This window comes from Zeus faber (assembly GCF_960531495.2).
Source record: "Zeus faber genome assembly, chromosome: 11".
In the NCBI taxonomy this organism is placed as follows: domain Eukaryota; kingdom Metazoa; phylum Chordata; class Actinopteri; order Zeiformes; family Zeidae; genus Zeus; species Zeus faber.
Window position 1 is genome coordinate 13,492,414 of NC_137205.1, and position 14,139 is coordinate 13,506,552.

Sequence of the window (14,139 nt, forward strand, 5' to 3'; positions counted from 1 at the left end):
CGCAGGCGGCCACAATCGCGATTCTGGGTTCTATATTTATATAATAGCATTTATTGTCTGTGTTGTATGAAATATAAATTTAAAACATTCAAAATTAAACGTAACCTACCTACAACGATGATTCTGCCTTTAGCCTGCTAGCCAGTGGCTCAAGCAGTTGTCTTGTCACAAGAAGTATACAGTATATAAGTTGTCCTGGTAAATGCTGCTTTGTTTTATACGTCCTTACGTCCTTTTATACGATGAAATTTATGGAAAATGTAAAAAGTTCACACTACAGTGATATTATATCATGAAAGTAGGGCATTTAAGTAGACGCATGCAATGGTGATTAACTCATCTCAAACAGTTTATTGAAACAAAAGCCAACAACAGTGGTGGGTTTACCACAACAAAAAATGTCAATGTCTCAACAGCTTGTCATGTGCCCTTGAGCATCAATTACAGCTTGACAACGACGTCTCATGCTGTTCACAAGTCGACTTATTGTCTGCTGAGGCCTGGCCCCCCCACTCTTCTTGAAGGGCGGCCCCCAGGTCATTGCGGTTCTGGGGCACAGAGTTACGAGCCTCTACACGGTGACTCAGCTGAACCCATAGGTTTTCGAAGGGATTCAGGTCTGGAGAAAGTGCAGGCCACTCCATTTGAGGTGCCCCAGTCTCCAGCAGCCGTTCCCTAATGATGCAACCTCGATGAGATGGAGCATTGTCATCCATGGAGATGAACTTAGGCCTGTGTTGTTCATGCAGGGGCACAATGACTGGATTAATTGTTATTCAGGTAGTATGGGCTTGTCACTGTACCATTCACAGTGTAGTGTAGGGCAGTTCTGTATTGACTAGACACACCTGCCCACACTGTTAATGCCACCACCACCAAAAGCTCATCTGGTGACAACAGTGGCTGATGCATAGCGCTCTCCTTGACGTCTATATATGTATGAATATATGTAAAATACAGAAGCAAACACAAAAAAAACAAAAAACACAAAAAATGATATATATATGTATATATATATATATATATATATATATATATATATATGTATAATAATCAAATGTAACTACATTGTTTTGAATAAAAAGTTTAAGGCTTCAGTTATTAAGTCTTTTTGTGTTGTTTTGTATTCCACAGCTGGCAGTTTTCTGTTTGTAATGTTTGGGTTCAGTTATGTAGTGATTTATGTACCTTGATAAAATTCAAAAGTTTGAAAGATTCAGGTCAATGTTTACTTCACAGAACAGTCTTTTTGCTTGCATATTTTTTCCCAAGTTTTATGACCAATCCAGTGCAGGCTTTATTTTCTCTATCTATCCAGAACAGTTTTACAAGTTAACAATCATATCATCATGTTATTCCATAAAGCACATTTTAGCCCAATTTCTTATTGTTCAGAGAATACAGACTCAAGTAAAAATAAAGTTCATTTGTAATGCTCAAAAAGTGAACATATCAACGATTTTTGAAACCATTGGAAGATTTGACAATTTATTAAAATAAAACATTTCTCATAAAGGTTTTGGTCATTTTCATCCCTATAAGTTAATTGTCACACAGTTGTGTTGTTATAGGGATAGCTTGATTATTGTAAAATTAAATTGTAAAATATATCTATATAGAAATATATATGTATATATATGTATATGTACATATATACTTATACACACACACACACACACACACACACACACACACACACATACATATACTGTACATATACATATATATATATTCTACATGTACAGCTGTGTCTGCTAAGCAATAATGCAAGTATTTTCTTTCATTTTCTTCTCTCCACTGGGTCAGATAGTACACTTATCACTCTCACTGGATATGGTGGCAGCTCAAGGACATTCTGGCACCTTTTATATTCCAGTATGCCAGTACACAGGGAATCATGGATCCTTTGCCATGCGTCTAGCTCCGAGCGCCAAAGTGCAGCCCTGGCTCGGATGAACTGCGAGGCTTCAGATTTGTTTCCTTTGGCCAGACCCATGCTGTCTTTGCAGATGAAGAAGATGTCCAAACCAATGAAGAGGGCATTGACAGCGAAGACACCTGCCCTGGCTGACTTGGACAGAGCAAGGGATCCTTTGGCTGCCGTCTGCCCAATATCTGGAATTTCTGAGGCCACCCTGGGAACATTTCCTAACGCCTTTCCTTCCTTAAGCACCAACTTCCCTGTGCCTGTAATCAACTCTTCACTTTTTAACAGCTTCACAACTGAGACCCTATCAACAAGGTAATCAATTTTACGACAGACCCCACCTGCTGAGGTAAGTGCTGAGGTAAGTGCTGTGCATGCTCCCGAAAGCAGCTGCACATTATCCTGTGTCAATTCAGCCTCTCTCTGATCGGACACCTCTGCCAGGCACACCTGGATACTGGTCACATCCTGCATGAAGCTCTGGAAGAGCTCACTGGCTTTTGTCTGATGTGTTTTATTGACTGCAATCTCTGTTATTGAGGTGACTGTGCTGTTGACTCCGGTGGTAATTCCCAGCCCCAACCCAGTCATCGTCAGAGCCAGCGATGCCCCAGCGGTAACCGGGACTAAAGCCAGACCTACTATTGATAGAATACCCCCGATCACCCCCACTGAACTGCCCACCACACTGGAGATCTGAGCGCCCTGCTTCATGTTGTCCAGCTGGATGGCACACTCCTCCACTTCAGTTAGAAACTGCAGCATTCTGGGCTGTCGCTCGCTGAATTTGACAATGTAGCTAGAAATTGACTTCTGGAATAGGTAGGCCATTCTGAAGTGCTGGTCCATCCTAAACAAAAGAGAGGAAGAGGAGGAAAATGCCTCATTCATCCCTAACTTACCATGCCAGCTTTCATGCCGAATTCTAAAAATGATCCAGTCCTCCCTAAACGTATGTACGTTATTCTTACCGTATATCTGAAAGCTGCTTGATATGACCAAGGATACTCTGAATGTCATCTTCAGACAAATCCCCAGAAAAGTGAGCATACTTGTTGATAGACGCTTTCTGCTTGAAGTCATCGGTAGAGCTGTGGATGAGAAAGCTATTGTTAAGTTGTGGAGCGTACGCCTTGCATTGTGTGTCATTTGTAAATGTAAGAAAGAAACTGCAGAAAAATAGAATTGATTGGGTTGAGCGCTTATTTACCCTTTTTCTATTGTCTTACAGATCTTCTCAGCGATGCAAATGTAGTTGTCCAACTCGACTACAAACACTGGCAGGTTGTGGAGGCTTGGACGGAAGAAGACACCACAGTCCCTCTTGAAGTGGAGGAGGAGCGGGCAGACCAGCCTTGCAGCAGAGATGACGGCCTTGATGCTTTCAGCGCTCGTTCCCAGGAAGAGCTGCGCAAACTGGCCACTCTCCATGAACACATGCTGAGAGGTGACCGCCAGCTTCTCCACGGCATCCAGGAAGAGGGTGAGCTCCTCTAACCCTTCCAGAGCCGCCTTCAATACAATGGCCAGCTCCTTGTCGAGCTCCTCACGCTTGCTGTCTCTCCCCAGCCAGCAATTGCTGTTGAGCTTGTCTGCCCTTTCCTGGATGTCCCTCAATAAAGACAGTTCAGTCTCCTTCTCCAACATCCATTTGGAGCATCCGTAGCAGAACTTTCTCACTGTGTTAATGTGGTTAAGGGTATCCAAAATGTATAGCTGCAAAGCCTCCATGGCTTTCTCTCTGGAAAACATAATATAACAGATAAAACGCGGTCATGTTAATTTCACTTTTGCTCTTGCATGACTCAAAGGTCACTGACACCCCATTAGTTAATACAAAGAAGAAAGTCAAAAATTAAGACTCTTGTATGCCAAAGACCATATCAACCCTCGTGAGCAAGGCTAATTGATCAATCCATCATAAAATCAGGACACAACAGCAGGCATGGCTGCAAGTGCCAATGCTGCAAAGCATAAAGTAACATGTACTGTGCATGTTCACGCCGTCTCCATGGCTTCATCCATTGTTTTTTCATTTTTCCTTTTGGATTTTCTGTTAGGCCCACGGCCTCCCAGCACCACTAGAGGCCGCTCTTGACCCATCCGCGGCTCCTCCCTTAGGCCAATTTCACACCCCTGGGATCAATTACCTTCATCACTCACACAGTATTTATTCTCCAGTTCCCCAGTCACTCATTGCCAGACCGTCAACTAGCTTACCCAAGTTGTACTGCTACTGGCCAGTTCCTAGTTCTTAGTTCCAAGTTCCTAATTCCTAGTTCCTAGTTCCTAGTCCTAGCGCTTATTCCAAGTTCCTAGTTTATGTCTCCTTGTTTCATCTTCCCCTAACCTGCTTGTCTCCTCTCGTCGACCCAGTCTGTCCGTCCCTCTCCATCCAGCCCGGTTCCCCGTCTCTCCACCCTCCGCCTTGCACTCCAGATCCAAGGAGTGTTCCTTGGTCAACATGACCAGGTCCTCCGGGACATCGCGGACCACCTCCGGACCATCTCAGCGGTCGTCAGCAGCCTGCAGATTCTGCCGGCTCCTCTGGCTCCCGTGGCCCCCCCTGCTCCTCCAGCCCTCCCTCCCCCCTCCACCATGGCTCCCAGTGCCCCCCTCGTCCCCCGTGAGCCCCACGTTCTGGCTCCAGTGCCCTACGACGGCGACTTCGGCACCTGTCGCGCCTTCCTGGTGCAGTGCGCGGTGGTTTTCCCGCAGCAACCATCGTCGTACACCTCCGACGGCGCCTGCATCGCATTCCTCATCTCCTGCCTGAGAGGGGTGGCTCTTGGCTGGGGTTCCGCTGTTTGGGATCAGGGGGCCCCCGAGAGTCTCTTCTATGATCTGTTCACCCGCGAAATGAGGAGAATCTTCGATCACCCAGTTCACGGCAAGGAGGCCGCCAGAAGACTCCTCTCCTTCCGCCAGGGTCCCTGTAGCGTCGCCTCCCTCGTCATTGAGTTCCGGATGCTAGCCGTGGAAAGCAGCTGGAACGACGGACAAGCCGACGGACCTGGACCAACTGGTAGATACCACGATCCGCCTGTGCAAGCGGCTACGGGAGCGCCGGCGGGAGAGGGGGGAGGCGAGACTACAGCCCGTGCCTCCCGCCTGGGCGGCCACGGCCTGGTCTCCACCGCCAACTACCCTCGGGCGCCCCCGAAGCCCCCCGACTCGCTCTGATGCCGAGGCCATGCAACTCAGTCACTCCCGGATCTCCCCCGAGGAGCGAGCCCGCCACATACAGACCGGCGCCTGTCTGTATTGCGGCCGTCCGGGAGAGGACGACTCCTTGGTAGGGTAAGGTTCCGGCCGCTCCAGCTCCAACCCTCTCTCCCGTCCTCTGCTCCCAGCTACCCTCTTGTGGGGGGGTATAACACTCTCTTCCTCTGCTCTCATAGATTCCGGGGCGGATGAAAGTTTTCTCGACCTGGGACTAGCACGACAGCTAGGGCTGACACCTGTCCCCCTGTCCCTTTCCCCACACCACTAGAGGGCAAGGCCCTGACCGGGTCACGTCTGACCCAGATTACCCACCAGACGGCCCCCCTCAAGCTGCTACTCTCCGGAAACCACCGTGAGTCTATGGGGTTCTTCCTCATCCATCACCCCCCCCGACCTGTCCTCTGTTCCATCACAATATCTGGACCTGGCCCCCGTTTTCAGAAAGCAGGATGCGCTGTCCCTACCACCTAATCGCCACTACGACTGCGCAATCAGCCTCCTGCCAGGCGCCCCCTTCCCCTGCAGTCGCCTGTATAACCTCTCCCGGCCCGAACAGGAGTCCATGGAGACCTACATCCGCGACTCCCTTGCATCGGGATCATTCGCCCCTCGTCCTCTCCGCTGGGTGCAGGGTTATTTTTTGTCGCCAAGAAGGACAAGACCCTCTGTCCCTGCATTTACTTCAGGGGACTCAATGACATCACGGTCAAGAACAAGTATCCCCTGCCTCTGATGGACTCAGTCTTCGTTCCCATCCGGGGTGCCACCCACTTCACCAAACTTGACCTCCGCAACGCCTACCACCTGGTCCGCATCCGCGACGGGGATGAATGGAAGACTGCCACCCTGCTCGGACACTTTGAATATCTGGTAATGCCCTTCAGTCTGTCAAATGCCCCAGCGGTCTTCCAGGCCCTGATTAACGATGTCCTCCGGGACATACTCAATTAGTTTGTCTTTGTGTACCTTGCCCACATCCTGATCTTTTCCCAATCCCTCTCCGACCACGAGAGACACGTACGCCTGGTGCTGCAGCGGTTCTGGAGAAGATGTGTCTTTCATGTTCATCCGTTTCCTTCCTAGGGTTCATCATTGGCCGAGGGAGGCTGGGGATGGATCCCAAAAAGGTGGCCACCGTGACTCCAACGCTTCCTCGGTTTTGCAAACTTCTATCGGCGCTTCATCCGAAACTTCAGCCATATTGCCGCTCCCCTCTCAGCCCTTACCTCCACCGCAGTAGGTTTCAAATGGACACCCGAGGCTGCATTCCTCGACCTCAAAAGCCGCCTTTCGTCGGCCCCGGTCTTGGCCCAGCCCGACGCCAACCTCCAGTTTATGGTAGAGGAGGACGCTTCGGACACGGGGGTAGGAGCGGTACTGTCCCAGCGCTCTACAACCGACGGTAAGCTCCACCCCTGTGCCTTTCTCTCCTGCAGGCTCACCCCACCCGAACACAACTATGACGTGGGCAACTGGGAACTCCTGGCCGTCAAACAAGCCCTGGAGGAATGGCGCCACTGGCTTGAGGGAGCAAACCACCCCTTCGTCGTCTGGACAGATCATAAGAACCTGGCCTATATCCAGACAGCGAATTGGCTCAACACCTGGCAGGCCAAGTGGGCGTTGTTCTTCGGCCGGTTTTACTTCTCTCTATCCCTACCGCCCATCCTTTGACCCCCTTGCCTTGCCGCCACGCTCACCTGGGAAATCGAGTCTCTTGTCACCCGAGCGCAGGAACACCAGCCCGACCCAGGTACCGGACCGCCTGTTCGTCCCTGACACCGCACGCTCCCAGGTTCTGCAGTGGGCCCATGCCTCCCGCCTCAGCTCCCATCCCGGGATCCCCTCACCCTAGCCGTCGTCTGACAGCGCTTCTGGTGGCCGACCCTGCTCCCTGACACCCGGTCCTTCGTCACCGCCTGTCCCACCTGCACCCGGTCCAAGACCTCCACCCGACCCCGCTCCGGCCTCCTCTGCCCCCTACCCATCCCGACTCGTCCTTGGTCCCACATCAACCTGGACTTAGTCACCAGTCTCCCACCATCCCGAGGCAACACTACCATCCTCGCGGTGGTGGACTGCTTTTCTAAGGTGGCTCACTTCCTCGCCCTGGCCAAACTACCATCGGCAAGGGAGACCGCAGTCCAGGCGAACTGAAGCAGTCCAGAGGAAAGTCGCCCTCTGGAAATCCTGGATTCTGACCCTCATAAGGAAGGTGCCGGTTTTGAAGGCGGCCATGTTGCTGGCCCTTCTGTATTTGTCGTACATCTTCCCAATGCCGGCATGCATGCGGACGCCCCTCACGCACCTGGTGTTCGGCTTCGTGTGGGGAGGCTGGTGCGAGTAGGCGGCGAGGGCCCGTATGTATGCGCTGATCAGGGACGGCGGAAGGGGCGTGCCTCACCTCCCACTAAAGCTGGACGGCTATTTTGCAAGGTCAGGAGCCCTACTCAGGAGGGTGAGGAGAGGGTTCACCCTGACCTGGACCAGCGTGGAGAGGGCTGTGGGTAGAGAGGGAAACAGGAGGGAAGGCTTCCTGCTCTGGCGGCTCATCACCCGCTTGTGGGTGGCTAGGCAGGACCTTATATGACTCGGGAGGAACTGCGGAGTGGAGGGGGTCAAAAGGAGGGTGGAAGGGGAGGTGAGAGGGAGGATCAGAGCAGACATGGGGAGATGGAGACAGCACGCTGCCCTAGAGAGGTGGAAATGGGGCTTTGGTTTGGGGGGGAATGTAAATGTTGGTTTTGTTTATGGTTGTTTATGGTGTGGCGATTGTATGTTTGGATGATGAGAAATTAAAACCATAATAAACCGCCATTGCTCCTGCGCCCGAGATTATCATTATCAACCTCATTATTATAATAATCCTCATTTGTTATTGGCGCTTGTGGCCAGCGTACCTTATTGTTTAAGGAGACAATAAAAACTCTCGCCATGTTGGGGCACCACTACTGGAAAGACTCCGTCTCCCTCCCTAAACCCTTACCTGTGGGCAGAGAGCCCCACAGACACTCAAATTGTGATTTTTTTTTTCTTTAGACCAATATTGCGATTGCAATTTCGCATGCGTTTTTTTTAAGTACCTTCTGTTTCACTCACTAAACACAAGCAATAAATCATTCTATAGTATGCCCAACACAGCATTGGATACAGTCAAACTGATGTTTCCTGTGGGCCAGGCCCACGTGTTATAATGAAATGAGAGGAATTGATTCATGAATTGACAAAAATATGAACATATCTTTATTAAACTATTGAATTGTAAAAAGAAAAACCTTCAATCACAGTAGAATATTGACTGCTTGATTGACCTTCAAGCCTTGTAATTGTTCAAATCTGAAAATTAACATTCGAAAAATATGCAGCGTTTCAGCAGAAATGTATTATTATTTTAGATAAAAATGTGGCATACTGCGTCGCATACTTCCACGTCGCATACTTGTACACGGAGCGGGGGTTGGGTGAACTTCAACAGCTGCCATTTACCAACAAATAGAGAAGCACAGCACCACGCAAATACAGAAAATATCTACTACTTATAATGTGCCAGCTCAAGAAATAAGCCATGTATATCAAATATGGGATTTAGTTTTTTCTAAAATAACTCAAATTACACACAAATTAACACTCGAAAAATATGCATTGTTACAGCAGAAATGTATTATTATTTTTGATCGAAATGTTGCGCGCATACGTCGCATACTTTCGTGTACACGCAAGAGAAGCAACAAATGGAGAAGACCGCGTCACGCAAATACAACAAATATCATCTTATAATGTGCCAGCCCAAGAAATACGCCATATACAGTCTTATCAAATATGGGATTTTGTTTTTACAAAAGAACTCCGCGGATTACCACTTTTAAGAGGAGCACGTTTGGAGAGGTTACCTCAGCGCAGGTTCCGTCGACATCGTGTTCGCTGGATTAGAAGAACGTTTTAAAACGTCAGGAATACTGAACGAGCCGCGCACCCCCCTTCTCCTGCCTTCTTATCTTCACTTTCGTTTTCCAGAAAATCAAAGTGTCCCTTGGGCGGGGCGTAGACGAGGCGATACTGAGATGATCGCATTGTAGAAACTAGCAGCTATTGAATACAACTACCAACAATTATTGTCGTTGACAATAAAATGAATTTAAATCATTTGAAAAAGGACAGAATTATTGTCCAATACTGACTCCAGAATACCTATGCGGCCATTTTTGAGTGTTTATATGCACATTCAAGTGGTAATCCATAATATTATTAGTACAAATAAAATCCCATATTTGATATGTGTCCCATTTTTATTTCGTTGGCACTTCATAATAATCAGCCATTCAGTGTATTTCCTGTATGTATACAGTGCTATATGTTCTGTTTGCTTTGTTGGTGGAGGGGTCCGCCTTTTTCTGCAAGAATGCACTGATCGGACATGTGGGTGAGGGAGACGGCCAAGAAGTACTCGGTGTCCCATGCGGGAAGAGGGAGGAAGACAAGGACTCTTGGTGGTGGAATGAGGAAGTACAGGAGAGCATAGAGCAGAAGAGGTTGGCGAAGAAGAAATTAGATAATCAGAGAGACGAAGAAAGTAGATAGGAGTACAAGCTGATGCGGTGCAAGGCGAAGAGAGAAGTGGCAAAGGCGAATGAAAAGGCATACGACGAGTTGTATGAGAGGTTGGACAGTAAGGAAGGAGAAAAGGACTTGTACCGATTGGCGAGACCAAGCTGAGATGGATGTACAGCAGGTTAGGGTGATGAAGGATAATGATGGGAATGTGCTGACTAGTGAGGAGAGTGTGTTGAGAAGGTGGAAGGAGTACTTTGAGGAGTTGATGAATAAAATGAGAGGGAGAGAAGAGTGGATGATGTGGGGATAGTGGATCAAGAAGTGCAGCAAATTAGCAAGGATGAGGTGAGAACAGCGTTAAAGAAGATGAAGGGTGGAAAGGCAGTTGGCCCAGATGACATACCTGGGGAAGCATGGAAATGTTTAGGTGAGACGGTGGTGCCGTTCCCAACGAGACTGTTTAACACCATCCTGGAAAGGGAGAGGACGCCGGAGGAGTGGAGAAGAAATGTACTGGTACCCATCTTTAAGAAAAAGGGGGACGTACAGAGCTGTAGTAACTACAGGGGAATAAAGTTGATCAGCCACAGCATGAAGCTGTGGGAAAGGGTAGTGGAGGCTCGGTTAAGAGGAGAGGTGGGGATCAGCGAGCAGCAGTATGGTTTCATGCCAGAAAAAAAGAGTACGACAGATGCAATGTTTGCTTTAAGAATGCTGATGGAAAAGTACAGGGAAGGCCAGAGGCAGTTGCACTGCGTCTTTGTCGATTTAGAGAAAGCATATGATAGTGTGCCGAGAGAGGAAGTGTGGTATTGCATGAGGAAGAGTGTACAGGCAGGGTGGAGTGGGTGGAGGAGAGTGTCCGGAGTGATCTGTGACAGAAGGGTTCCAGCAAGAGTGAAGGGGAAGGTCTACAGGACGGTAGTGAGACCAGCCATGTTGTACGGTTTAGAGGCGGTGGCACTGACAAAAAGGCAGGTGGCCGAACTGGAGGTGGCAGAGTTGAGGATGTTGAGACTTTCATTGGGAGTGACAAGGATGGACAGGATGAAGAATGAGTACATTAGAGGGACAGCTCAGGTTGGACAGTTTGGTGGAAAAGTGAGAGGTGCCAGATTGAGATGGTTTGGATGGTTTGTGTGTAGGAGAGATGAGAGTTACATTGGGAGAAGGATGCTGAGGATGGAGCTGCCAGTCAAGAGGAAAAGAGGAAGGCCAAAGAGAAGGTTTATGGATGTGGTTGGGAGGACATGCAGGCGGTTGGTGTAAGGGAGGAAGATGAGCAGAACAGAAGGTGTTGGGGGCAGATGATCCGCTGTGGCCACCCCTAACGGGAGCAGCCCAAAGAAGAATCCCCGGATTCAAATTCAGGATTTAAATTCAGAACTTTTTTGTTTATACTTATTATGAAGTTAATGTTGATTGCACAGTGCTTTAGTATAATGACACCATCGGCGTTTCAACAGGTTCCCTTTAAGCCTCAAAATCACTGTGCATAAGGACTGCCTTTGGGTACGAATCCCCAGGAAAATTATGGATTTACAGCAGTGTTTCACAGGAAGCGTGTCAACCAATGTGCAAACATTAGCAAAAAAAGACGGTGGAGCAATCTACACCACGTAGATTATAAACCCTTCAATATAAAAAGGACTCATTGAAATCGGTTGAGTAATGTAGATGTTATAGGTTATATAATGTAGGTAATAGACGTTATATGCTTCTCATCCATAAAAAGATTATCTGGACAACCGTTCATTCAATCTACTTCACACTTGCAGGCTGTATTGCTGGGGATCCAAGGAGGTGCAGTGTCGAATTTGGTGCAATTTGGACACAAGTGTGACAAGTGTAATATTAATATACATTCAATAATCAGCGAACAGCGAGCCATCGTGGAGGTGGGGCTTCAGGTCTCTGCGACTGAGTCACAAGGACTTCCATTGTGGAACACAGGACTTGATCACTGACATTTCGTTAAACTGCGCCATAATGTCTTAGAAAGTCTTACATTTTCAATCGGCATGAACAAGTTCAACTGAAAATGTGACAACCTCAGTTGACCTCTTCAGTGAACACGCTTCCTTCTCTTTTATTCCCAAAGCGGTGTTGTTCATTTCCACGGCGCGCTCTGAGGAAAATGTAAAGCGATCCGATCCGGATGTCTTTGCGACAGCGGCGCAAACAATAAACAATACCACTTGGAAATACTTTCTTTCACCATCCAACAACGGGCAACGGGCGGACACAAAAGAGTCATGGACTGACATAACTGATGACAATTGTTTTGTTGTTTTGTATCTGTAGACGAGTTGCTGCCTGGCTAGACATTCCATGTGTAGCTGGAGTCAGTAGGCTATTCATTTTATCATCATGGTTATATGCAAGACTACTTAAACGTCCTCTCTTAAATACTCAACAGCTACTGTTATGCAATGTCTGCATGTGTCACTATAGGCTGAGTGAGATGAAGTATGAACCTCTCGCACATTGGGATTTCCTCGCATGTTCGCACCACTCTCGTGGCGGTGACACATTGCTAAACTAATTGGATTGGACTGGAAACCCTCTGTGAATGGGGAGGTCAAGTTTTCCGACCACGGCCGTAGCCAGCTATGAGGACACAGAGGTCCGGACTTAGGTGATTATTCCCTAAAAAAAATAAAAATCTGTATGTGTATATACAAATATATATATGAAATCCATTTTATTCCATGATATTTTCCATGAATTTTCTCCATGTGCCCCAATTTATTGTTTTCTTTTACATAAATAGACTTTTCCTACATATATTCATGCAGAAAATGCAGAGATTGGTGCATAAAATTGCGCCAGAAAGTAGTAAATAAAGTGTTTGACTCTCAAAATTTCCTAGCCTCCAACCATCTGGAGTCTTGACATAAAGGGTGAAATGGTTGGACTTCTGGAGTACTCCAGCTAAAAAGCGTTACTCTAAAAGCAAAACAAAAAAACCCCACAGAGACTCGATGGATCAGGATGGATCTGTTGTGTTAATGTCAATTATATGCGTATTAGGACCAATTTCCTCTCAAGTGTGCCTGTGAAATGCTAGTCTGCCTATCAGCAGGAAAAGCTAGAGGGCTTTGCCTATGATCACAGAACGTGAGTCGGAGCACGCTTACTGTAGGTTAACTAACTATAGGCACGCAAATAGGTTCTTCCATCTAGCTCCGCCCTTATTGGCATAAGGCGAATCCAGTTGCACAATAGCTCAATAGCTCACCCTTTCGGGCACAGCGTTGCAGAGCTGTCAATGGTCCTATACTTTGTGGTTCAATGCCAATTTTGACCACTTTATCGCTGTTCCCTATAACTTTTAGTCATTTTCTTTCTATATCCTTTGAGTTTAATAGGAATTATGGAACGTTTTTTGTCAACGATTGTATCGCCTTTTTGTACAATTAATTAATTTAAAGTTTCCACAAGTTGCTTTTGGAGTGCGTTTTGAAAACCACCATGGACTGCTACCTGTTTTTCCTTTCTGCACAGTTACCACCAGCTCTCTGCAGACGGTAATAATTTCACTCTAACTGCAGGTGGCTATTAGAACCAGTGAATTTGATGTTTTTTGCGACGAGGCAAAAATTGTATTTGCATAGAAAGTTCACGCCAATTTCACGCCAATTTCACGCCAAATGTATGAATAAAAATTCAAGATTCAAGATTCAAGAGGTTTATTTGTCACATGCATATGCGTACGTTCATACATAGACGCAGTGAAATGTCATTACAATGGACCCGGAGATGCACAATAAGTTCTAAAAATACAAAAATGGCCCACTGTGGCTAATGGCTTTAATATGCCCTCTGTTGATACTACAATGAGGCACGCACTCAGCGGGTAACCCTGTTTGGGTCTGGCCAGGCAGCCAAACATGGGGAACTGGCCCTGGTACTAATCACATAGTTGGCGGTAATGTCACTGCTGCACGCTGAGGCTGCGTGGGCCAAGTCATGGCTCTGCCCGCCGATACCTCCAGTGCTTGGTCAGGTGGAGAAACGCGCCGGAGGTCCTCGCCACCTCTTGAACCTGCTTCTGAGAAAGCATCACCCCACCCACCGTCAAGGTACCCACTGAGGCACTGACTGACGCCGACTCTGCCGCACACTAAAAACTCCTCTCCAGACAGCCAGAGGGGAGCTGTCGGCATTTGTTGGGCAGAGCTGGGTTTCTTTTCCGCCTGCCTATGTGAAATAGAACCAAGGCACGCCATAGCGGTAAGATACAATTTAAAAATGACCTGCAAGCAGAAAGGAAGACTAAACAATAAAGTAAGAAAAGAAAAGGTTTTCACATTTTTCAAAGCGAACTTCGGCGTGCGCTGGGGTGATTTTGGCGAAGACTCGCCCTTTCGCTCTTGAGAATAAACGGTTCACATAGCCAGTAGGTCCTGGTTCGTCCTCCTTGAGGTCTTTGA

The 14,139-nt window shown here is 47.6% G+C and overlaps 1 protein-coding gene across 1 annotated transcript; it reads right to left on the reverse strand.

Moving 5' to 3' along the window:
* Window positions 1–1,529: 1,529 nt before the first annotated feature.
* Window positions 1,530–9,124, reverse strand: apol (apolipoprotein L; the record flags this gene model as incomplete). The annotated part of the gene is made up of 5 exons (XM_080009998.1): window positions 9,043–9,124; window positions 3,138–3,668; window positions 2,899–3,018; window positions 1,829–2,777; window positions 1,530–1,535 (listed from the first exon to the last, which is right to left on the reverse strand). The coding sequence occupies exons 1-5, from the start codon at window positions 9,063–9,065 to the stop codon at window positions 1,530–1,532; spliced, it is 1,629 nt and encodes a 542-aa protein (XP_079866124.1). The 5' UTR covers window positions 9,066–9,124.
* Between the last annotated feature and the right edge of the window lie 5,015 nt (window positions 9,125–14,139).